The 26,434-nt window shown below is 46.6% G+C and overlaps 1 protein-coding gene across 2 annotated transcripts in view; it reads left to right on the top strand.

The window, feature by feature from the left end:
• SLC6A11 (solute carrier family 6 member 11) overlaps positions 1 to 26,434 on the top strand; it is a 124,375-nt gene that overhangs the window by 8,499 nt on the left and 89,442 nt on the right. For both annotated transcript variants that reach the window (XM_002813433.5, XM_009238698.4), the window contains one exon: positions 19,547 to 19,679. In XM_002813433.5, coding sequence (XP_002813479.3) covers positions 19,547 to 19,679 — 133 coding nt within the window. The remainder of the gene's footprint in view (positions 1 to 19,546; positions 19,680 to 26,434) is intronic.

The raw sequence follows: 26,434 nt of genomic DNA, 5'->3' as shown, positions 1-26,434 counted from the left end.
TTAGACTGTTGCCCATTTCTCACTATTATTAAGCACACTGAGTGAATGTCTAGTCTGTGCTTCCTCGAGTGGAATTGCTGGGTTGTAGCATACATGCATTGTCAGTGTTATCATATAACATAAAATTGCTTTAGAAAGAAATTAATCTAGGCCAGGCATGGTGGCTCACACCTGTAATCCCAGCACTTTGGGAGGCTGAGGTGGGCGGATCACCTGAGGTCAGGAGTTTGAGACCAGCCTGGCCAACATGGTGAAACCCTGTCTTTACTAAAAATACAAAAATTAGCTGGGTGGTGGTTCATGCCTGTAATCTCATCTACTCAGGAGGTTGAAGCAGGAGAATCACTTGAACCTGGAAGGCGAAAGTTGCAGTGAGCCGAGATTGCACCACTGCACTCCAGCCCGGGTGACGGAGTGAGACTCTGTCTCAAAAAAAAAAAAAAAAAAAAAAAATTAATCTAATTTACACTCCAAACAAGAGTTTGTGAGAATTTCTGCAGCTTCACATTTTGGACAGCACTTGGTCTGTTCAGTTTTTGTTTTGCCAGTGTAATGGGCATTAAATGATATCTTACTATTTTAAATTCACATTTCTCTAATTACTTGTGAGGTTAAGCACCTTCTCATGTTTTGTTTTGTCTGTTTTTTGCGATTTGATTTCTGTACCTGTGAACTTAAGGTTTACATTCTTTTCTATTTGGATTGTTTGTCTTTTCTTACAGATAGAAATTGTTGATACATTCTAGATATTATCTTTTCCCAGTGTGTGGCTTTTCTTTCTTATTTATGGTGTACAGAAGTTTCCATTTTATTGAAGTCGAATTTGTCGATTTTTCTTTTGGGTTTGCACAGTTTGTGTCTTATTTAAGATATATTTCCCTACCCCAAAGTTGAAAAAATTTTCCATATTTTCTTCTAAGAGATTTACAGGTTTTTTTTTTCACATTTAGGAATATAATCCATCTGGAATTTTATGTTTTTAATGTTGTATTAGGTAAAAATCCAGGTTTTAATATATAAATAACCTATTTTCCCAGCAGGACTTACTGATCATTCATTCTTTTCTGATTTGTAATGCCATCTTCTATACATAATTTCCTTTAAGCACAAGTCTGTGTTTGGGCTCTCTGTTCTGTTCCATTGGTCTCTTTGTCTATCTCTGTGCCCATACCACACCTATAGTTTTATTGTAAGCCTTGAGCCTGTAAGGCAAGTCTCTCACTTTGTTCTTTTCCAAAATTGTTTTAGTCTTCTAAATGAATTTCAGAATCAATTTGTTGAATTAAACAAGAATAGCAATAAAAAAATAACTGGGAATTTTGATTAAAAGTCTATTGAATTCATAGGTTAGTTTGAGAAAATTTGACATCTTTATGATTGAACCTCTCTGTCTATGGACATGGTATAGCTAGTTCTCCATTTGTTTATGTCTTTCAAAGTGCCTTTTAGAGTAGTGGTACTTAAATGTGGTCTACAGAGTAGCAACATTTTAATCACCTGGTTACCTACCCCAGGCCTACTGAATCTTAGTCTCAAATAGAGCATCCGTTAGATATGTGCTTGAAAGGAGACTTCTGTGCTGGGTGGGCCTGTGTGGTCTTTCCCAATCTCATTGGGCTGAGGTTTCCTGGAAGAATGTCAGAGACTTGTATTGGACCTGCACATTTAGGGGTCTGCAGAACAGTTTCTGTGCTCCTTTAGAGAATTCACTCTGAAACTCCAGAATGGACAAGGTCTCTGTGTTAGTTACTGTTGTTTTTGTACCATTCATTTCCTTTGTAACATATATGGAAAACCTTAATTAAATCATCATTTGTATAATGTATTTGTTCATTGTCTGTATTCCCCAATAGGCAGTCATGAAGCAGAAACTTGTCTGGTTTTACTCATCATTGCCAGGCTATGGAAGGCCCTCAGTTAATATTTATAAACTAGATGGATGGATGAAGAAGGCAGACAGGCAGGCAATATGTCCTAGGAAATACTATATGAGAAGAGTCAAAGTGGGCTCTGGCAAGAACACCTGCTGTCATTAAGCCTTTCACCCAACAGCATTGATTAATTCCAGGATCCCTTTGCAATATCCATATTATCCATTCATTTGGACACCAAGGGCAGGCAAGGGCAGTTTGTGTGCATCCTCATCAGTATAGACCATCTTGCCAGCTACTTGGTTACTCAAGATGAAAGTTCCTGGGCAAATGAACCCATGGTTCTAGTTTTCTATTCAGATTGCATCTCTGTCTGTATCATCCATGTGGTGTTGAATCCTGTATCCTAAAAGTACTCAAATACTAGTGGGACACACACCCCTTCATACAATTATGCTTTTGTCAGACACCTGTAATTCCTCTTTGCCCCTGAGCTGAGATTGGAATATAGAGATTGTGTGAGATGTTCATATTATCCTATGAAAAGCTTGTGAGCCACATAAGTTTGAGAATGGATGAAAGCTATGTCCTTCAGTAAGAATATCCATTTACCTTTGCTGAACCCAAATTTCCAAACTTATTTTCCCATGGAATAAATTAGAATCCCTTCCCTCTCTCTGCCCCTGCCCCAGTGTACTTCACCCCCTGAATGCTAGCATTCCACTAAATGCAGTCTGGGAAACATTTTGCTAGGAATAAGTTCTTCCTTAAATTCAGCCAAAAGTTGATTTCTGGGGCTTTGGTAGAGCATACCTAATTCCTTTTCTGTGTGACAGCACTCTTCGAGTATTGGATCAAGCTTCCTCAAACACATTTCTTCACCTCTCTTTGTTGTTTCCTTGTGTGGCTGGTTTGATGGGCTCCTGTTGTCCTTTTCACACTGCCTCCAACTCCAGGGATTTCAGTCAGGGCCACATTGCTCAGTCAAAGTAGACTGCCTAGGCTGTCTGCTATTATAGTTCATTCATTTGACAAACATCTGAGCTCCTGGTACACATAAAAAAAACATGGTATCTTATTTAGGGGAAGCAAAGATGGAAGATGAGGTTCCGGTCTCTAGAAGCAGAGGTGTGACAAGCCCACAGATTACCTTAAAATCATCTACAAGGCACTACTTCTCTGCCTGCATCTGGCCATGGCTTTGCCTTGGTCATGGGTACCTGGCCTGCCCACTCCCCATCTTGAAGTGTCAATTCCCTTTTCAGATGTAATTAAAATTGCTGGCTTAGCCCACGAGAGAAGTTCAGGCCCTACATCAGTCCTGGATTCTGACTCTTATGGGGGTCCTACAGGGCCAGGGCTGCTTGTCTTCCTAATGTCAGACTTCGAAATTAGGCCATCCTCGTTTCCCTTAGTAACCCATTATGCATCTGGCATCCGTGCATTTATCTAAATATGTCTGCAGTTCTAAATTTTGAGCCTGTACCCTCTGGTGGGATTGAATGCTATTAAGTGCATAACCAATATTGTGGCATCAGATGGACATTGATTCATCTTCACTTCCCTTTCTCAAGCCCACAAGTCCCATTAGTCCAGGGTTTGGGGAGCAACTCCATTCTTGCTATGTATACAATCAAAATTGTTTTTGCGCGGCGTCCCTTCAACAAGCACATGTTGAGCACATATTGTGTGCTGGGCCCAAATTAAGCTCTAAGGGTATTCAGTTCTATTTATTCGGAAGGATGAGGCCTTGTTTTTCTGATTTATCTTCACTGGAGGAGTTTCGTTTTTAGTGTTTATTTTTGAGTCACGTGAATGTTTTAATTAATTTTCTTTGGACAGGAGATTTGGGATCAGAGGAACTAGAGTGAAGGTTGGTTCTTTCTGTGGGACTGGGGTGACTCCTTGCCTCTTTCCCAGGCCTATCTTCCCCTCTGCACATTACCCTCCTCCACACTGGCCTTCTTTCTGTCCTTCAGATGTACGGGCCTTGTCCCAGGGTCAGTCTCTTGGCTTTTGCTTTTGCCAGAAGATTTCTCACCAGATCCTGTGTGTCTGGCTCCTTCTTATCATTGAGTCTTAATTCAAATGTCAATGTCATATGGGGAGCCCTCCTTGACCATGCCCATGGAACCCATACCCCAGTCCCTCTCAACCCCATCACTCTTTCTTAATGCCCCATCACTCTTTCTTAATAGTTCTTATCTGAAATCCTTGTATATTTATTTGATTATTCTCTCTTTCTCCATCAGAATTTAAGTTCCATGCTGGCAAGGACGATGTCTGTTCTGTTCATTATTGTCTTGCCAGCACATTCTAGGTGCTCAATAAATATTTGTTGAAATGAATGAATGGAAGAGTGAATGAATGAATGAATATTTCTTACCCCTTGGAGCTCAGTGTCCACATCTGTAAATTGGAAATGATAACACCCACCTGAACACCCACCTGCACGGCTGAGATGAGAATTGAATAAGACTTCTCCTGTAGGAAGCCCAGCCCATCTTAAGCTCTTTGGAAAGGTTTTAATGTGTAAGAAGATTTTTTGCCATTGGTTCTCCCATATGTGAAATGGGGTTAACCCTGTTCCTTGCCTTACCAACCTCTCCAGGCTGCTGTGAGGATTAAATGAGATAACACATTCTGAAAACTTTGATGGGTCATAAGTGGGGTGCCTGTGTTAGTTCTGGCTACTGGAGGCACAGGGTCCCTTCCAGCCTCATCTCTACAGGTACAGAGTCATGGTTGGGCCCAAGCTGCCAAGGTCTGTGCACAGTTGGTCTGTTTGCCTACAGTAGCCTTCATGCCTCCTGATTCAGCATCGGAAGTGCCCTTTGGACCCTTTCCTAGGTCAGCACTGCATGCTGTGTAGCAACATCTAGTTCTGGTACTTTGGATTACCTGGCCTCACCGTACCTCCAACCCATCACCCCATGGCTAAAGTGTAGATTTTAGCAGCAAGTTCTAGAGCCCAGTTTAAGCAGCTGCCCCTTCCTCCTGTCAAGTGTGTGTGACCCTGGGCACCCTATAGAGCCTCTATCTGCTCCTCTGAAAATAGGATGATGTATGGTAAACATACCCACCCCTTAGGCTTGTCAAGAGCATGGAATGAGATGATGCTTACCAAGCTCCTAGCATGTGATAAGTGCTAATAAATAGTAGCTGTTTTTACACAGGAGACTTTATCCAGATCTCTGCAGGTCTATGTGGATTCTTTTTAAGATTCTTTAGAGAAGGCTTATCAAGCAAGGCCTTGTTTTCCCCTCACAGTAGGCATGGTGAGCTTTCTTAGTGCATTTTTTCTTCACTTAATTGTTCTTTTGACATTTTTCTTAGTAAATACTGGGTGCTCTGCATCTTATAAGTAGCCAGAAAGATGAGGAGGACACTGGCTCTCCCTGAAGAAGCACACAGCCCAGGAGGGGAAGCTGGGAAGTAGGAAAAAAAAAAAGAGTTTTTGAATTACGAGGTAACAGATATATCTGTAGGATGCTTGCAGAGTGAGGCTGGGGAACCCTGGATACCTGGACTTTGGGGAAGGCTACATGGAGTTGGTGATACTTTAGCTGGGTTTTGAAGGATGAATAGAAGTTCATGCAGTTGGCCATGGAGTGAGTAAATGACATACCAGGTGGAGAGAATAAAAAAAGCAAGAGCACAGATACCTGAACTTGTGTGTTGCATTTACCCACAATGCTACTGCATTTAGATCCTAGGGGCTAAGGGGAGACTTTACTTACTTTACTTTAAGAGCAGGCAGGGGCCAGAGCATCTATGCACTTACAGGTCTTTATTGAGCACCTACTATATGGCAGGTCTCATTGTAGTTTCTGGAATGCAACATGAATAAAACAAAGACTCATCCTTATGGAGCTGAGAGCACCAACAACCAAATAAGCAGAAAATATTGGATTAAGTTGAGATCAGTTTCCTGAAGAAAAAGTCAGCAGGGTTAGGGGGCAGAAAGTGTCCAAGGGTCAGGGAGGGCCTCTCTGAGGAGGTAGCATGTCAGCCAGGGAACTGAGAGAAGTGAGGGAGCAAGCCATGTGGAGGTCCCAGGAGCTACAGGGCCGAGGGAGCAGCGGGGGTGGTGACTCCATAGTGAGAGGCTGTTTGGGGAATGGCAAGGCAGTCAAAGAGCCTGGAGAAGAGCATGAAGGGCCTCTGTGCCCTTCTAAAGGGTTTGCAGTGATTCTTTGGGATGCCTCCAAATGTTCTATCCCTAGAGTTGTGCGATCAGGCCTGGGGATAAGGCAGCCTCCCCAGGCTGCGGGTGGAGGCCCTGGATGTGGTCCAGGTGCAGCAACCTAAGGCTCCTTCCTCCGGAGGTGGAAGCTGGGTGGTGGTGCCCTGCACTGTTGGGAAAGAGGGTGGAAGCACTCTTGCCATGCTTGGCCATAGAATACACTAAAGGGAGTAAAAGAATGGTCTCTCTGATGTATTAATTCCTCCACAGCCTCCCACTTGCTGCGAGGTCTTCTAACCTCACACGTCCTCAGTGAACTTGTTCTGAGGCAGGCAGATGGGCAGCTCTTAATCTGCCTGAACTCTCAAGTCCCCGTTTTTTTTTTTTCTAAACAACAGCAACAGAAGCCAATTTAGCAATAACCCGCAGCACTGGGGCTGCACATAAGTTTTGTCCCCAAATCCTACTTCTGAAAGTTTCTTCTGCGATACGACCTCACTAGTTACACAGAACCTGAGCATGTCCTCAGCAGCACTGTATGTGATAGTTAAAAAGGACATGTAAAATGTTCTTAAATATGATACTGATTAAATTATACAACTGCTAAAAAAGAATGAGGCAGAAAATGTGTTGACACAGAAAAGCTAACAGTAAGTGAAAAAGGTGAGGTGTAGAATGTTGTATATGATATCGTATATATGTGTTGTATATGCCTTTATAACCATAAACCATATCTGGAAGTACACACAAGAAACTATTAACAGATTACCCAGGAGTGGGACTCGGGGGTAAGTGAGGTTATAGGGAGAGAGGCTTACTTTTTGCTTTGTACTTTTTTGTATTATTTAAATTAGAAACAATTAAAACTAAGAACATGATTATTTCATAATTTAAAAAATAGGAGCCACAGGGTTAGTGAATAAGCTGTTATGTGTCATAATGAACCCTCCTATTTGTGTAACAAATCCCATTTACAGTAGTCTGTAGGCATACATTGTGAAGAAACTAGTAGTTCTTTCTTTCTCCTATATGCGCCTGTAGGCCCATAGAGATACCTAGCCCTGAAAAGTGAAATGAAGCTTGCTTTCTGAATGGTTCATCATTTACTGTTTCCTTCCAGTGAATGGAAGATTTTAACACAAAGGAGAGTTTGCAGGCAGATGTTGAGAAGAAGCTAGTAGAAGCTTCCACCTTGTTAATCTTTATGTATTTATTTAGTTATCAAGTCATTTGTCTTGATATTAGTTCATTTAATTTTTTAAATGAACTAATGCCTGTAATGCAGGCAGATGAAAAGAATTCAATTTTACCATTAACTAAACATAATTTTGGAAACGCTGAGGGATTTCCCAGAACCCAAAGCCAGCCTCTTGGCTCCTAGTGGCCCCGAGCAGCCCTGGTGCCCCGCAAACCCACCCACCAGCTGCCCCACAGAGGATCTCTTCTCTCAAGGAGAGGGCTGTTGTTACCCCTCCCCACCACCACGGAGGCACTGGGGATCCTTGATTAGGGTTCGGGGGAACAGGAGGAGGTCCCGTTGAGGACACATACCAGACTTGTGCTGAGTAGGGGCTTGGGCCACATGCGGCACTCTCATGAGATTCGCCAATTCACTAAAGCAAACCCAGATCAACACTTTGTTGCTCTCATAGGGTGTTGTGACCTTCTTATTCTAATTGTTAATATTTAACTGATGTTAAAAATGGTGATTATTGTTGTAAGCAATGAAAACACAATAGACATATAAATGGGATATGTTTGTATGTCAGATTAAATATAACCTATAAATATGTCTCCCCAGCCCTGCTCTCTAAGAGAGAACTCTGTTCACAATTGAGTCTCCTCCTGCCAGTATTTCCCTGTACTCTTAGTACCACTCCTGTTACTCTCCTTTTTGTCCTGTCTGTCAAAGCATACAAGTTCCCAGGTTCAGAAATTTAATTCTCCTCTTCCGTCAGTTCCCTTTCATAGAAGCGGGTTTTCCAGTGAACACTTGATTTCTTTAGTGCAAAAGTGATGTGTGTCCTTTTTTGTAGAAAATGTAGGAAGTAGGTTTAAGTAAAACAAGAAAATACAGCACACAACAGGATTTGGATTTCCAAGCTGCTGAAGTAGGGAGGGGCATGCCAAAGTCTGCAGTTCCACTCCCTTGTCCCCAGCCAGACCCACCCTGGCGGCCATCCCTGAAGCAAGAGCCAGGATCCCCATCTGCCAGGCACCAAGAAACATTTCTCCATTGCCAATTATTATTATTATTATTTTTTTGAGACAGAGTTTCGCTCTTGTCACCCAGGCTGGAGTGCGATGGTGCAATCTCAGCTCACTGCAACCTCCACCTCCTGGGTTCAACCAATTCTCCCACCTCAACCTCCCAAGTAGCCAGGATTACAGGTGCTCGCCACCACACCCAGCTAATTTTCGTATTTTTAGTAGAGACAGGGTTTCACCATGTTGGCCAGGCTGGTCTCAAACTCCTGACCTCAGGTAATCCACCCACTTTGGCCTCCCAAAGTGCTGGGATTACAGGCATGAGCCACCATCCTTGGCCCACTGCCAATTAAGTGTAAGGGGTGGAGGCCTAAGGGAGAACCCAAGGTCTATTTGCCCTAAGCCGTCAATGCCAGGGATGGCTCCTTGCCTGGAACACCTTCCCAGAAGGACCAGTTAATGCTTCTGGTGATGACGCCATCCGAATACTATACTGAAGGCCCTTTAGCCGAGGATCAAGCTTCTGCTTGTATGCACGGTTGTTGAAATGCTATTTAAAAGTGCCGTGCTGTGGTGTGGTATGGGGACCTAGAGACCTGGGCTTTGGGGCCAACAGTAAGAATTTGAATCCTGCTGCTTCCACTTGTTAGTCTTGGGCTTGTTGCTTAAATCTCTCCACAATTCACTGTCTTTGTCTGCAAAATGGGAATAATTGTTGTTATAGCACTACTAGTAGTAACTGGGCTTAATAAATACTGAATAGCTGTGGTCTCCTGTTATTATGAGTTCTTGATCATTACAGTAAACATATTTGTGTATAAAATTAGCCAGACAGGTATTTGTATTTTTCACATTGGATGTCTTACAGTATAGAACAGGAAGCAGTAACTTACTGAACTGCAAGAGTTTTGTCTGAGGTTCTTTCTACATCCTGATGAGTGCAGTAGAGAAAAGGAAGTCACATTTGGTTACTAAGCACCTACTGTATACCCTGGCCCTGCACAGGGCCCTCTAAGCACATGACCTCATTTAACCCATCCACCCAGGGGATAAATGATGTGGTATCAGTATATGAGTTCTCATCTCACACGGGGGATTCTGAGGGCATGAGAGATTAAGGGACCTGACGGAAGTGCCTCTCATGGTGGGCCAGAGCCTGAGCTGGTCTGAAACCCAGCCATCTGCATCTCTCTGCCATTCCAGGCTTCTTCCTGTGTGTGAAATGTGGTCAGCTGCCTGCTTTATCCCAGGTGCAGAGTTGGACTGCTGTGTGCCGCCTCTCTGCAGCCCCGTGGACTCAGGCTCTGGAAGTAAGTTCCTTTTTTTTTTTTTTTTTCCAGCAGATGGGGAATATATTTGATAGGAAAAGGGAGGAAGGGATGAAGGAACTCATGAGAAATGGCTTCACAGAAGCCTTCAGCATCCAGCAACAACAATGTAAGCCCCGTGGGTTGGGTCCTTCCTGAGTTTCAGAAGGTTTCTTTAGGAAGTGGCTTTAGAGTCAGGACCCATAAGGAGCAGAATAACTCGACCAGGTTGTTTTTAACAAAACAATGAGGAAGTATATAAAACTCTCCAGGGTCGCACATGCACACCCAAACACACACATCCCTTGCTTGTGCTTTGCACTCTTCTCACTAAGGGGCAGACGGAAGACATGCAGGATGGGGGAGAAGCGCCAGAGCTAGGGCAACCTGACCTTTTCACTTAGGAATTGGGACCCTGAGCAGGTAATGCCGAAGCTCAAGTTTCCTCCTCTGTAGAATGGGTGTAAATACACTTAAAGGTGTAGTTGGCATGAAGTGAGCTGTGGACAGCGTGACGTTGCTGGTCAGCGGTAGCTCCTCACAATCCATTCCCCTTCCACAGACCCCCCCATCCTCACTTCCATTTTAGAGCTGAGGTGGATGAAGTGACATTCCAAAAACAGGTGACCACCTGTGGTCTCCCAGTGGGATGCACCCAGGCTGGGACCAGACCCCCCACTCCCCACTCCGACTTCCTTGTGCAGGGCTGCTCCTGATGCTCTCATGCCTATCCTGGCCACCACCCGTCCACGACACACAGTGGCTTCTTGCAATCCTTAATGCAGACCACCTCAGAGGGGCCAGGGCACAGGTGGGCCAGCTTTGCCTGAGCTTCCGGCTGCTCCTTAATGCAGATTTGCTTCCCCTCGGACACACGTGGAGAACCTGTAGGGCAGCCGTGACCTGGGCAGCATTTTTAAGCTGCTTGAGTCCTGGGAGGAGGAGTAAGGGGCAGGAATCTGAGGGCCTGGACCCCAGCCGTGGGGTGGGGGAGTCCCTTCCCACCACGTGGGATCCACGTTCTGCGAGAGCGAATGGCTGCGTTATGAACCCTTGATGGATTCCTCACAGCTGCGGCAGTTCCTCCGTCTCTCACCTTCCCCTTATGCACTTTGCCTCCTGACCTGCAGGACCTCTGTTCACTTCTCCCTGTGAGGCCTAAGTTTTGAGGCATTTCCATGAGTTCCTGCTCCTCTGTAAAGTCCCCACTTTTAGATTCACTCTCCTCCCCACACTCCCTCCTGCTGCCCTCAGTCTCACCCTCCAGCCACAGAGGGGCAGCGCAGGCATTAAACTTGGGATCAAGAGACAGGTTCAAGACCAGGCTCTGCTACCTACCGGTTTTGTGATCTTGGACAAGGTAGCTATTTCTGTGGAGCCTGAGTTTCCTCTGAACAATGATGTACAAGATAACATACACAAAAGCACCTGACACATCTTCCCAAGTGTGTGTTCTGCAGGATGTTAGGAAGTACTGCTTTGGAAAAGCAGAAACAGGGTTGGGAGGGGGAGCCCTTCCTTCTTAACTTTTTAGAAAGTTTATTGTAGTTTACATGCCATAAAATGCACCCCTTTTAAGTGTACAGTTTTGAGTAAATTTACCAAGTGTGAAGCCATCACCACAATACAAGTTTAGAACGTTTATGTCCTCCAAATAAGAGCTCTCTGCCCATTCACCATTAATCTCCATTCCCATCTCCAAGCAACACTCAGTTATTTTTTTTTATCTCTGTGAATTTGCCTTGTTTAGACATTGCATATAAATGGAACCATACAACTTATGGTCTTTCGTGATTGGCTTCTTTCATGTAGCATAACACTTTCAAGGTTTATATATGTTGTAGCATGAATCAGTACTTCATTGCTTTTGTAGCTACATAAAATACTGTTGCATGGGTAGACCATATTTTGTGTATCCATTCATCAGTTGATGGACATTTGGGTTGTTTCTACCTTGGGCTATTACGAATAATGCTGCCATGAACATTTGTGCACACATTTTTGTTTGAACATATGTTTATTCTCTTGGGCTTATATTCAAGAGAGAAATTGCTGAGTTTTGTGTTTAACTTTTTAAGAAAGTGCCAAACTGCTTTCCAAAGTGGCTGAACTATTTTGCATTCCCACCAGTAATATATGAGGGTTCCATTTCTCCACATCTTCACCAACATTTGTTATTGTCTGACTTTTTGATTATAGCTATCCTAGTAGGTGTGAAGTGGTATTTCTTGTGGTTTTAATTTCCATTTCAATGAGGAACACTTCTCAATAAATTTGAGAAACATTGAGTTAGATAAAGCTGTACAAATGTATTTGTTTCAGAACTTCTCAGAGCCTTTCGTATTCTACTAAGCATTGAACATCTCTAAGGAAGTCTAGTGTTCAGTATTTTCTCAAATGAGAGCCCAGTGTGACCTGGGAACTCAGGACATTGGAGGATTAGTGTTCTTTGGGAAGCATTAGCCTAGGACAGGGGTCAGCAAACTACTGGCCAAATCCCAGCTGCTGCCTGTTTTTGTAAATAAAGTTTTATTGGAAGAAAGCCACACCCGTTCATTTACAAATGACCTGTGGTTGCTTTCACCCTGCAGGAATAGAGAATAGTTGGGACAGAGACAGTATGCCTTGCGAGACTGAAGAAATTTACTCCCTTGCCCTTTACAGAAAAAGCTTGCTGAACTTTGGCCTGGGAGTCCCTGGTACACAGTGAGGTGCTCACTTGCTTAGCCTGGGTGGCAGGAGGGGCTGGCCCTGGGGTTGGGGTGGGGACCAAGGAAGCACTTGTGAGGCTTAGTGTTATTTGAGCTGGTGCTTGAAGGATGGTTAGAATATAGATAACTGGGGAGAATTGGGAAGGATGTTCCCAGCCGAGGGAATCACAGGAGTGAATTCTGCAATGTGAGGAAGTGCAGGATGTTTGGGGACTGATGGAGACTGGTGTGTGGCCAAAGAGTAGGATTTTGCAGGGACAGAGGGAATTGGAGAGGTAGCTCCAGACCCCTTAGGCCTATGTCGGTCCCTGATTGCACTCCCTGGCTCCCCAGGGTACTGGCTCCACTGACACTCATAATCACACAATTCCCCATCTTTCCCAAGACAGGGCAGTGGTTTTGAGCTCTGCCTCTGGCCTTGAACAGATATGGCTTCAAGATCTGTCCTCACTTTCTGGGCATGTCACCTGCCTAAGCCACAGTTTCCTTATCTGTAGAGTGGGAATAATAGCTGTCCTCACCTGAGAAGATGCAGAGAAGGTCAGATCAGATTTTACATGTGGCGTGGTGAGCAGGTGAGAAATGCAAGCTGTAACTGTCCTTGTTGATACCATTATACCCCTAGACCGTAAGTTCCCTGAGGGTGGAACAGCCTGCTTATTCATCACTGTAGCGTGAACTGAATGAGTGTGTGATGTAGAGGCCTGAAATTCCTGCAGAGGAGGCCTGGCTGAGTCCCTGGCTTGGTTTAGGGGACCCTGCCGTGGACTCTGTCGGAGTCCCCCATAAATGTGGAGAGTGCAGGGGACTGTACTTCTTTCTTCCTGGAGAAGTGAGAGCAGACTCCCCAAGGCAGCGGCCAGCTCCCCTGGCGGGGGCCAGGAAAGCACATTTGTTTTGGTGATGGGCCTTTTTTGGTTTGTGTGCTTGTTGCTTTGGGAGACCAGCAGGGCTATTTATAGCTCAGCCCCTCAGCGCCAGCTTTTAGGGCGGTCTTCAGGGCCCTGGCAGCACTTTCCTCAGTGGCAGGTTAAAGAAAGGTGATCTGTTTGCCGGCTCCGTGCACGACATGAAGATGAGGCCACCCCAGGCTGGGCTGGGACCTGTTCCCACATGGCCCTCCTGGGTGCCAGGCTGGAGGGAGTTCTGCTCCAGCTCTGCTCTCTCGGCAAACCAGCCCTTGTGCTGGGAGCCGGAAGCTTCAGGTGGGAGACTGTTTCCTTCTCTCCAGACTCAGCAGCTGTGTGTGAGCTGCCCAGAGGGAACATATGTGGGATTCCAGCCACTGTCCTTCGACCATCAGGCACAGGAGAAGGCCTGAGTGAGAGACACCCTCCCAACCTTGGGCTCACTTTCTGGTGTAGCAGTGAGGAGTGTCGGCATCAGAAGAACTTGGTTTCAACTCTCAATTTGGGGGCAGGGCATGGTTGGCTCACACTTGTAATCTCAGCACTTTGGGAAGCCAGGATATGAGGATCACTTGGGGTCAGGAGTTCAAGACCAGCCTGGCCAATATGGTGAAACCCTGTCTTTATTAAAAATACAAAAATTAGCCAGGCTTGGTGGCAGGCACCTGTAGTCCTAGCTACTCAGGAGGCTGAGGCAGGAGAATCACTTGAACCCGAGAGGTGGAGGTTGCAGTGAGCTGAGATTGTACCACTGCACTCCAGCCTGGGCTATAGAGTGAGACTCTGTCTCTCTCTATATATATATATATACACACACACACACACACACACACACACACACATATATATATATCAGTTTGGGCAAGTTGCTTCACCTCCCTGAGCTTCCTCATCCATAAAATGGATATAATCATGCCCTGGCAGTGGTGTTGCCATGAGGACTGAATGAAGTGAGATGGGGGAGGGTGTCAGGTGGTGCCGAGCACAGTTCTCACCACTGCCATCTCCTCCCAGTTCTGCTCCTTCCTCCAAGTCTCTTAATAAGGAAGGATGTAGTTTGCTTTTAAGCTACCCTCTTGGTTTCCCCCACTCCTTCCCTCCTGTCAAGTAGAAAGGACGTCTCCATGCCTGGATGGCCTAACACCTCCACCTGTGGATTCTGTCCCTGCCACCATCGTAAGGGTCTTCACTTCTTTTCCTCCTCTCTTATCCCCCATTCCCTCCTGTTTCTGAAATTTCTCCCTCCTTCCATCTCTTTTGGGTGAACTAGCCCAGTTACACCAACCTGAAAACAAATGTGGATCAAACAACCCTTGTACCCTGTGGCCCCTTTAGTTGCCACCACCTCTCCATAACTCATCGGAGCCAAACTTCCTGAAGGAGCCACATGGCTCAGGGTCTCACCTCTCATCTGCCCCCGACCCAGTCTACCCTAAGACCAAACAGTGGCTCCTGACCTCCCCACTCCTGGTCCCAAGTCCTGCAGGCATTGCCCTGTCTCACCAGGCTGGCCTGCAGCGTTTGCAGGTCGGCTACTTGCCTGCTGGAGATGCCCCTCCCTCTGCCTTGAGGATACCCCTCCTTGGGTTGCTCCCCTGACTTTCTGCCCACTCCTTCCCTGCTTCTCCAAGGGCTACTCCCTTCCTTTTGCTGCCTTGAGATGTTGGGGTTGTGGGGGCTTGGTCTCAGGCCCCATCTTTCCCCCTTCTTCAGGTCTCCCAGGATACTCCAAAGGCTGAGGGCTCAAGAATGAATCCCCTGTCTGCATGTCTTTTCTGGGTGGCATTCGGAGACCCAGTAGCCTCTGGGCATTGCAGCAACCTGAATGTCTTGCCAACACCTCCAAATCATCTTATCTAAAAGAATGATTGGCCATGATCTCTTCCTCTATTCCAAGCACCGCTTCACTCCTGCTCAGCTAAAGACCCACCCTACCCATCCAAGGATCTATGCCGTGAGCCTGGTGTCAGCCTAGCCCTGGCTCTTCCTACTGCTGGCTGCCCCAGGCAGTCACCTTGTGCCTCTGCTGTTCTCCAGTCACCCATTCCTCTTCAGGACTATTCCCTTCCCTATTGCTTGCTCAAATGGAGGCAGACTCCTCTGCCCTACCCTGACCATTCATTTTTCCCATGGCAGCTAGAGTGTTCTAAAACACACATCTGATGGGGGCTCACCACTGTTGACCACTTCCCTAGGCTTCTGTCACCCACAGGAAGCAGCCATGGCCCCTCAGCAAGGCTCACAGTCTAGTCCCTGCTCCCCATGTGGCCGCCTCCTCACCCTACTTCTCACCCAGCCCTAGCTGCACTCACCTAGCCCACCGTACCCTTCTTTGGCCTCGTGGTGTTCTCCCCAGCCTCCTGGCTTTTGCCTTTGGGGGCCTTTCTCCTGCATATGCCCCCCCCCGCTTCTTTGCTAACTTTCCTCCTACCCTTCAGGACCCCCAACCCCACACTCTGATACTGATCCGCACAAGGGTCTCCTGCTATGCCTGGGAGCTTCCCCCACCTTTCTCTGTGCCTACCCTCTCCACATGCTGCTGTCTCCTTATCTGCCTTCTCCACTAGACCATGGGCTCTTTAAAGACCCCCAGGCTTAGCTCTGTGTCTGGCACACTGATGACGCTTTCGTAAGTATTGTTTAAACAAATTACTAAATGCGTGAATGCCATGTTCCATACAATCCTCCCTCCTAGTACACAAAGACATGTAAGGCAGCTTTGGGGTATGCATTTACCGTAGCTTTAATTTGTTAAGAAGGGAAAGTGGCAGGTGATGTTAGGGTTATGAGGAATCAAGGCTGAAAGTGTGGGTTCTGGAGCCAGGATCCCTGGGCTCAAATCCAAGCTCTGTTTCTTGCTAAGGATGTGCATTTGGGCAAGTTACTTCGCCTCTCTGCACCTCAGGTTCACTGTCATTGAAATGGTGATGATAATTGTGCTCATCTCAAGGACTGTGGGGAGGGTTAGATGCATTCATACTTGAAAAGCCATTGAAGGTAGGTATCATTATTCCCATTTTACAGATGAGGAGCTGAGACTCAGAGAGGTGATGCCGCTTCCCCGAGGTGGAGCAGCTGGTAAGGAGCAGGGCTGGGATTTGAGCAGCTTCTGGGTGGAAAGCTCCAGAAATACTCTACTATGGCCCGAAAAGGGTGCTTCATGAAGAATCTGCTTTAGGGTCTGGCACATAGTAGGTACACACTAAATATTACTTATGTAAATGGATCCCTCTGCAGAGCCCCATCTAGGCTTCAGCATTTCCCGCTCCCTGAACAGTGTCGGGGGAGGTCTGTCTCTGGGTCCTTTTTGGCCAGGGTGTTGGCAGCAAACTCTTCCTTATTCAGACCTTTCTTCTGTCCCAGCGTTTCATGGGGGAGGCTCATTAAGAAAGCTTTTTCCCAGGAAGAGCTGTGCCTTCTCCAAGTCTCCGGAGTTGAGTGCCCCAGCCCCCAGCCTCTCAAAGGCTGCCCTTGTGGGTTTCAAAACAACCCCACTGCCCTGCAGGCTGAGAATCTGGCCCCTGGGCCCCCTTTCCTTTGGAAACCAAAGGTCTGTTCGTAGTTAAAGTCAGCATTGGTAAAACCTAAGGAAAATAGTTTGAGGATGTTTTCAAATAGTGTCTGGTGGAACAAAAGAGCAATTCATCCTCCGTAGCTTTTAGTAATCTGCTTCCCATTCTGGGAATTAGATTGTTCAATTAAGCGAGAGGGTGCTGGAGCAGGCTGCATGACTCAAAAGTTTGCAGCATCCACATTGTAGAAGAGAGGGAATCTGAGCCAGTTTGCGCCTGGCGGGCCTGTCCCTCTTTCTCCCTCTGTCCCCACGCGGGTTCCAGTTTTCAGGTCCCAGATTCAGAAAACAACTACTTCAACAAGAAGGCACGTGTGTGTGTGTGTGTGTGTGTGTGTGTGTGTGTGTGTGTGTGTGTGTGTGTGTGTGTGTGTGTGTGTGTGTGTGTGTGTGTGTGTGTGTGTGTGTGTGTGTGTGTGTGTGTGTGTGTGTGTGTGTGTGTGTGTGTGTGTGTGTGTGTGTGTGTGTGTGTGTGTGTGTGTCCGTCCAGTGACAAGCTAAGCATCTGGAGTGGGCTGGTGCAGAGTACACCTGGGCTGTTTCTGTCAGCAGCAGCCCTGATTCCTTCCAGCTCTGGGTTGTCCCTTATAATTCACCAGCTGATGGGCATTGGGGATGCTTTGGGTGGCCGTGTGTAAGGCAGGGTAAGCCCACAGGGCTCTTAATCTGGGCAAAGGAGAGCCAGTAGGTACCCTAAAATTCCTGCAGCATTTTGGGAGCTGGTGTTTCTCTGGGGAGAAAGTCCATCCCTTCGGTAACTTCTCAAGGGATCCATGACTTCCTCCCTCAAACCCCTCTCCTCCCTCCCTCCAAAAAACAAGTTTAAAAATGATTCGGGTGGCATTTGTAGATCACTCCTTCATTACCAAGAAACTCTACTTCTGTGGTGCTCAAGCCTTACTGTGTATGAGAACTCCTTGGGGAAATCACAAAGTGCAGCTCCCTGGGAGCCACTTTGCAAAGCTTGGGACCCAGTGGGTCTGGTGGGGGTGCAGAAAGGTTTGTATTTCTGGCAGGTGCCCAAGGATCATGCTCTGGGACATGCTATTCTGTTATACTCATAGATTCTCTTAAAGGCCTCATTTAATAAGGCCTGTAGTTTTAAAATGAATTAAAGCCAGAGACTGCTAAGACATAAGAAGCAAATAAAATGACAGTTGTTATTATAATTAAATGGCTGCCTCCTTTCTTTCATAAATAACTTGGACCTTTTTTTGGTCCACCTTATCCTAGTAGAGAGCAAGGGCCATATGATGCTTACCTTTTTTATCCTAGGGTCTAACATAGTGCCTGGTGCCTAGTAAGTGCTCAGTAAATGTGTATTGTATTTAAGTGGATGTTCCCACTTCTCCTGGCTATGGGTATGAGAGCTGATTTCCTTTTGAGTAAATCTATGGCTGCACACAGTCTGATTTTGTTTGGGGGCCTGCCTGATTTCTCTGGCGGGGCTGGGGCTGGAGGGAGCCTGTAGACCAGTGCTAATTGGTGTCATTGAGTAATTAATGCAGAATCAGGCCCCAAGCGGATTCCCAGGGAGACAGACACTGAGGGTGGCTTTCAGGCTTGGTGGGATGGGAGCTCCTTTCTCAAAGGACGTTCCCAGAGTGCCGAAGCGACTGGCATGGTCTGATGGGGGTTGGTTTGGCAGCCGGAATGGGGTTCGTGGAGCAAGCTTGGAGAGGGGGTTTGTGTTGGTGCCATAGTTCTGCACAATATGGAGCGTGGCGAGTTTGACTTTAAAGGAACACAAACCCCAGGCGTGGGTTGTGCGAGCCAGGCCTGTGTCAACTCTGAAGAATTGATGGGTTCTGAGGGAAGTGAGCCTGGTGGCATTAGCTTAGCTCACCCGGAGTCCTCCCTGTCCTGTGGCCTGGGCCCTCTGGGAAGCCTCTACACTTTGGCATGATAGTCAAGGCTCCCCGTGGTACTGCCTCTGCTTACCTTTCCTGCTTTTTCTTTCTGATCCCTGCACCCCAGCTTGCTATTCCCAAAGCACACCATCCTCTACTTCTGGCCATGCCGTTCCTTCCACCTAAAACCATCTCCACTTCCTTCTTCTTCTAACCAAATTCCACTTATCTTTCACAATTTGACTCACATATCACTTCTTCCAGGAAGCTCTCCCTGACCCCCTGTAGCAGTCAGGATAGGTTGGGTTATGCTGCAGTAATAAATGTCCCCAAAGAGCTCAGCAGCTTCAAGCAACAAAGTTTATTTCCTGCTCAGACTATGTCTCTGACACAGTGGCAGGTGGTCACTCAGGAACTCAGGCTTTTCAAGGCTTTATCTTGACACAGGCTTCCATAATGACAGCAGAGTTAGGGAGAAGAGACGATGGAGAACCATGCCACCAGTTTCTGGAAGCTTCTATCTGAAATGACACCTGTTGGCCAAACACTGGTCAAAGCAAGTCCAATGGCAGGGCAGGATGTATGGGCTCCCTTCAGGGAGGAACATAGGATGTTTATGACTGGTAATATGATCTCCTGGGAACCCCAAGGTAGGCTGGGTGCATCCCCCATCGGAGCCCTTTCCACACTGTTCTTGTACTACATCTGCAGGCTTGCCTATCTTTTCCCCCAGAGAGTGAATTCATGATCCAAGGTCCAAAGGGCTGGGTCTTGTTCCTCTTGGAGGCCCCAAGTCCTCCCCAGAGGAGACATTTGGCCCATGGTGGACGTGGGTGAATGAGCACATGGGCCCATCCCTGCTCCTCTGCAGTACTAGCTTTGCTGAAGATGGGCCAGCCCCAGCCCCAGTGACTCTCCACCCTCCCTTCTGCAGGCACCGGGTCCTGGCCATCTCCGACGGGATCGAGCACATCGGGAACCTTCGCTGGGAGCTGGCCTTGTGTCTCTTGGCAGCCTGGACCATCTGTTACTTCTGTATCTGGAAGGGGACCAAGTCTACAGGAAAGGTAAGAGGTCGATCTTCAAGCAGCTAACCGTGGCAGGGGAAGGCACAAGCTCACAGATGACCCAGAGAGTAACAGGGAGTTCATGTTGCAGAGGCCAGCACTTAAGTTGGGAGAGGGGAGGAACACTGGACCAGAGTGAGCTCTACCCACCCTACCACATATTGGCTGCCCACCTTAGGACAGTTCAGTTTTATCTTCTGAGCCTCAGTGGCTGCCCACCTTAGGACAGTTCAGTTTTATCTTCTGAGCCTCAGTGTACGCAACTATGAGATAATAAAGCCTTGCCCTGTCTGTCTTATTGAGTTGAGAGTTATACAAGGTAAGGGGGTTAAAGTGCTTTGAAAACTGGGAAATGCTGAACTACTACAAGGGTTCTTTGGTAATGAAGACAGGGTTCTAGGTGTGTGTGAGGGCAGGTGATGCTGGCTGCCTCCACTGACAGACCCCAAGATCTCAGGGGTATATTTCTCCCTCGCCTAGAGTCTGGAGGGAAGAGCAGCTGCTTCATCTTGCAGCCTTGCTGTGCCACCTGTACCATGCAGCCTCCAGGGTTGCTGCCTCACCAGGGAAGAGAAACTGGAGGAGGCTAGCTTTTAACTGCCATGGCCTGGGAGTTACACGTGGCTCTTCCACTCACAGGCTGTTGGCCAGAACCTGAGACACGGTGTCACCTACTGCACAGGGGCTGGGAAGTAGAGGGGACCATGGGGACATCTGGGGAGTGAGCATGCTATGCACTGCAAGGGTCAGTACAGAGGTTAGAAACATGCGGCTGGTGGCCAAGTCCAACTCACTTCTGTGTTTACTTTAAAAAGGCGGGGAGGGGAAGAATTCATTGACAACATTTAGAAATCAGGAGATTTCGTGTGGAAAAAAGAAATCTGATCTGGCATCCCTTGGAAAGTAAGATTTGGCAACCCTGGACTTGCCTGCCCACACAGTGGCATGTGTTTGAACTGAGCAGCTGCCATCTCCTTCCAGGGGGCTCTGGTTGGCCACAGTCCCCACCATTCCATATCACCCCCAATCCTGTGGCTAAGTGTCAATGCCAATGGTTTCCTCATTTTGCTATTCATCTTTTTCTTACGAAAAAGAGGGAAATGAAGCGTCTCTTATGCCTGGATTGCGCTGACCACATCCCTCCTTGCCGGCCTCCTTCCCATAGGCAGTTGCTCATAAACTCTAAGTTCTTGGCTGGGGCAGCTGCTGGAGAGAAAACCTCCAAGGAAACAGGAACTTAACAACTCTGGGCCCTTTTCCAAAAGATGTTCCCCTCAGCTCCCACAATGGTGGGTAGGATGAAGAAGAAACTGCTAGAAAGTTTGAGGTGGGCGGATCTGCAGGAAGGAAGCCAAGGTGCTCCATGCTACGGGCTATCTGGAAGCTGAGGGTGCACTTAAAACAGCCACACAGATGCACTGGGACTGCAGAAAGTAGAGCAGAGACTCTCATGTCCCTGCAGCCAAGGTGATTTTGCTTATATTTGCTTTTTGTAGTTTGTATCATGAAGACAATAGGATTTTTCTTTTTCCAACTATGAAATTGTGTCATTACTGATCTACTTCTTCAGACTCCACTCACAGTCTCCCATTCTCCTCCTTGCTGCCTCTTCCAGGAAAAAAGCTGGAGGTAATAAGAGCAAGGATTCAAACCCCAGGTCTGTCACTCTCTAGTCATGACCTTGGGCATGTTGCTCAACTTCTCTGAGCCTCACTTTCCTCTTCTGTAAGACAGGATTGATAAGTGAGCTTACCGCCACATGGGGTGGTTGTGAGGATGAAATGCAAGGAGAGTTGATTATGGTCCGTGCTCAACAGAGTGAGTAATAGTGAATGCTAAGTAAGTGGCAATTTTTTAAAATCTCATTATAAAGATAATTCAAGTCATTGTTTCTGAATATTTACTATATACTTAGCATTATTCAACGGGTTTCTAAAGATGAGTAAAACACAGCCTCTTCCCTACCCAGACAATATATGAAAGTGCTTCATGAACCGTGAAGAGAAGGGAGGAGGTATCATGGTTGGTATTATTACTACTTTTGCTGTGGTTACCACCTCATGGGAGTTGACACAGAGGCCTGTGGGGTTTGGCGGGGTGGTGGCTGTGCATGGGTGCAGGAAAGGTTGCCTGCACAAGGTTTGTGTATGGACATGCTTGGGCTGTTCCAGGACCTCATATGGCCTTGAGCTGCAGGCCCCAGGCTGTGGGCTACAGCAGTGCGGTTTCGCTTTAGCCATAAGGAGAAGACTCAGTCCCGTAGTGAGGCCCTTCGCTGCTGACTGGGGATTAAGTCTGAGCGTTGGAGAATTCTAATGCAGGAACTGAGTTCGAGGAAGGGCAGACAGCTATGATCTTGGAGATTTCACAAGAGACTTATGGGGAAGGCAAGGGAATAAACACTTATCCACTGCCTTCCACTCCCTGGCACCTTGCAAGTGCTGCAGATCCTCACAGTCTGGGGAGCTGCTGCCTCTACCTTACCAGTGGAGAACCTGGGGCTAAGGGAGGGTGGGCAGCCTGGCCATAGTTGCACAGTGACCCTGCCTCAACACTGACCCCAGGCTACTCCCTCCTTGCCTCTCCTTGGACTCTCGATTAAGATGTAGAACACTGTGTTGTTTTGAGTGGTGTCCTTTCACACATCTTCCCTGAACCTCCTTTTTCTCATCTCTGGTAGAAGTGGTAGTGATGGCAGTATGATAATCATCAGTAGTAATGGTTAATATTTATGAGTGCTTCCTTTGTGCTTCACCTGCCTGCTCCATTTAGGCTTTGAACAGCCGCATGAGATGGGGGCTATCATGATCTCCATTTTAGAGATGAGGAAACTGAGGCATGGAGGGATTCAATAATTTGCTCAAGGACCCTCCGCTGGGAAGCAGAAGATTGGGATTAACTTCCAGCATTGGGGACCATGCAGTCCATGTCCTGGATAGGCTACTGTCATACCTGTCATCTGCGATGTGGGGACTATGGCGATTTTCTTATGGACCGGTTATAAAGAGGTATTTAATGAGATAGCACATAGTAGGTGCTCAATGATTATTGGTTGCAGCTCTTTCTAAGTGGTACTTTTAAGGGAAATGCTGAAACCAGATGAGCCAATTAAGTATTTTCCTGAAGACTGGGTTTCTCCTCCATGTGTCCTGTGCCCAAGGCCAGCATTAGTATCTTGGATGAGATGCGGTTTGCTGGAGCTGTAAGAATGCTTAGAAATGGTTTGGGCTACCTCTGCCCTTATTTTATGGATGAAGAAACTGAGGCTCAGAGAGTGGAAGGGCCTTGCCCGAGGTCACATAGTGAATAAATGTTAGGCCAGGAGTGAGAGCCTGGTCCCCAGTTTCCCAGCTCATTATGAATGATGAGGTTCTTTGGGGTAACATCTGGCAGTTTAGAGAAACCCGAAGCCCGTGGATTGATAGGTAAGCTTTTCAGGGGAGGATCTGGCACTTTTGTTCCTGTTTATGACTTGCTTCACTTTGGAGATGAGCCCAGCATCCAAAGATTTTTTGGGGTTCTGTACAAAAACAGCAAAAAATAAAACATCAGGTCATTTGAAACTTCCCATGTGGGCAGACGTCACCCCTGCCCCTGGCCTGTGGGACCCTAGCCAGATCCTTTTTCACAAGGCTGTTCGAGTAGGAAGAAACCCATCTCCCAGCTATTGTCCAGCTGCAACTGGCTTTGTGTTCCCTCTTCATCTCTTCCCTGAAGTTCCAGCTTGCTGTCCATACTCAAGCCTCAGCACAAATTTCCATTTATAATAAATGTTCGTTAATTCAAGAAAAAGTCCCCAGACCCTTCCTATCTCCAAGGAATATTAAAACAATATCCCCAACTTTAAGTCAATTTAGTGAGCATTTCACCTGTTCAGGGAGGCAGACACTGTAGACCTGGCCTTTCAGCAGTAGACCTGGCCTGCATCTGCGATGTGGGGACTATGGCGATTTTCTAAGTGAGGATTTGGGATCAGGTCACAAATAAGTTGATCCCAAATGGGGCTATAACAACACCAGAGGTGAAGTCCCAGAAGCGCTGGCATTAGCATCTCCTTGCCGGGACAACATCCATACATGTTCTTCTCCACAAACCCCCTTGGGCACCTCCCAGTATGCCTCACAATCTTTTGATGTTAGGCATGTGGGATTTTCCCCGACCCCAGGGTCTGATGAGCAATCTGTATGCTCAGAAGCAGCTATTCTGAGCTGGAGGGAGATTCCCTACACCCCAGCTTCAGTAGGTAGCAAGATGCCTGCCACTAACTGTTGCTTAATAGACATTTGTGGAATCAGTGAATTCCCCCTGTGCTTTGGGCTCCTTGGGAGGTGCCGGGGATACACCAGAGAGACACTGGACAGCCTTGTCCCCGCAGAGCATGCGACCTGCTAAGGTGAGGTTCAGACAAGTAAACAGTTTAACTCTGAGTATTAGCTCTGGCATTAAACAATACAACTTGGGGATTCTCATGGCTGAGAATTGGCTCTAGAATATTAGAATGTAGCCTGTCAGAGTTGGGAGGCATCTTGGTTTTGAAGACCAAATTTATTTCACAAATAAGGCCCAGAGAGGTTGCAAGATTTGTCCAAGGCTACCTACTTGGAAGGAGCCAAGCTGGAATTCAGACCCAGGCTGCCTTCCTTAAGTCCAGTCTTCATCTGTATCTCCAACTTGGAGTTACTGTGCAGATTGAACACAAATGCATTGATCATAGTTCTGAGCTCACAGTAGGTGCTCATTAAGCAGTTTAGCTCCCCATTCCAGTAAAATAGCTGCAGTTTTAGTTCTTCATAGATATTTTCCCTCACTCTAGACACTATTGGAAATTTCAGAAATCTCCTATGGAAAAAAAGGCCTTTCTCAATTGTATATTAAGTCCTGAGAAAACATAGGATTCTAAAGTGCTTGCTTTCTTCAGGAGGAAACTTCCAGACAGTATCTTCTGGATGATACAAAGTTTCACTTTGGATAATTGGAATGGGGATAATTGAAATTAAGTGACCAGAAAGTAGAGACGTCTTTGTGATTTTCCTATGTCTTTGTTTTTTTTCATCAACTGAATCCATCTTGCCCATCCCTGCCACCAGCTCCTTCTCCTGGTCTCCTGGGTCTGAAACCACTCAGCCATGTTGGATACCTCTCATCCAATTATTGACCAAGTCTATTTTTAAGAAGAAAAACACCAAAAACATCCTGTCCTCTCCATTTTTGTTTCCCACGCACATATTCAAGAAACATTGAACCTTCAGTAGCTCGCTAGTACCTCCAGAATGAAAATTGCCCTTAGAATTTCCCATTTGTACAAACATTGCAGACATGCAGAATGATACAACTGAAATGCTTTATATTCTATGAAACAATAATTTCACATAAATTCAAAATTGTAAATTCTATCTTAGGCCAAAGCATGTACAACAATGTTAGGGTTTTGTGATATTTTTCTAGTATCTCTGTGCATACTTGTTGAAGCCAAAAAACAAAAAACAAAAAAAAACCCTTTTCATTACTGTGTGTCCTTCTCTTGTGGTTTTGGTAAGCCTTAATCCAATCCAGGGATTGGCCAACTGTGGTTTTAGGGCCAAATCCAGTCTGCTGCCTGCTTTTGTAAATAAAGTTTTAATGGAACACAGCCACATCCATTCACCCATATATTATCCCTGGATGTTTTTGTGCTTCTATGGAAGCAATGTGGAGTCACTGCAGTAGAGACTATATGACCCATAAAACCTAATATATCCATGACCTGGCCCTTTATAGAAAAAATTTGTGGACTGATGGTCTAATTTATTAAAATAATTTATGCAAACAAATTCCCACTTAACAAGAAGCTAATATGTAAATTGCTATCACCCGAAGTAAGAGCTATTTCAAATATTAAAAAGCAACATGATGGTTTTCAGTAGAGAGCTTTTCTAAAGGATCCTTAAAAATTTCACTCCAGCCTTCCAGCTCCAAATAGGATATTTCCCACGTCCACATGTTCACTTGCTAGAGAGGTTGCTCATTCACTCGCTCATTCATTCACTCACCCAGCAAGTGTTTACTGTGTACCTGCTACGCCAGGCACCAGGCTGGGGATTCTTTTCAATGGCAAGTGAACCAGACCATGGGGCTTACCATGGGGTAGAAAGATGGAAAATAAACAAGCAACATAAGTATAGTGAGGGGGAGCACAGGGCTGGGAGAGGGAAGCATGAAGGCAGGTGACCTCCTCAGAGAGGTCAGGGATGGCCTCTGTGATGGGAAGGATGGGATGGGGCCAGCGAGTGGCACATGTGAAGTCTCAAGTGGAAAGGACTTGGTGAACTTGTGTGGCAAAGTAAAGGCAGTGATTGAGAAAGATGGTGGCATGAGATCAGAAGGGAAGCGGCGGGAGTCAGGCATCATAGAATTTTTTCTAAGTGTGTTGGAGAACCACTACAGGTTTTCTAGCAGGGATAGCATGGTCTATTTTCATCCCTGCAAGCTGGCTGTGGCTGCTTGGTGTGAATGGACTGGTGGGGAGTGGGGGGGCTGTGGCAGGGAGCCCTGTTAGCATAGGACCAGGGAGGAGGTGGCAGGAGAATGGAGAGAGGTGGTCAGATCAGAGATACCTCTTGGGGTTTCATCCTTGTTCTGCAGGGCCTGGTTCCATATAAGATTTTGAGACCTTGCTGTCCTTTTGAACAGGGGTGGTTGACCCGGCCTTTGGCCTGGACACTGCCCTCTGCAGACAGCCACCCCTGCCCAGCGGACAGTCAGAGTGTCCCCCCACG

Source organism: Pongo abelii, chromosome 2 (genome assembly GCF_028885655.2).
Source record: "Pongo abelii isolate AG06213 chromosome 2, NHGRI_mPonAbe1-v2.0_pri, whole genome shotgun sequence".
NCBI classification, from domain to species: Eukaryota; Metazoa; Chordata; class Mammalia; order Primates; family Hominidae; genus Pongo; species Pongo abelii.
The sequence above is the reverse complement of the archived record's forward strand: the minus strand, read 5'-3'. Positions and strand labels throughout refer to the sequence as shown.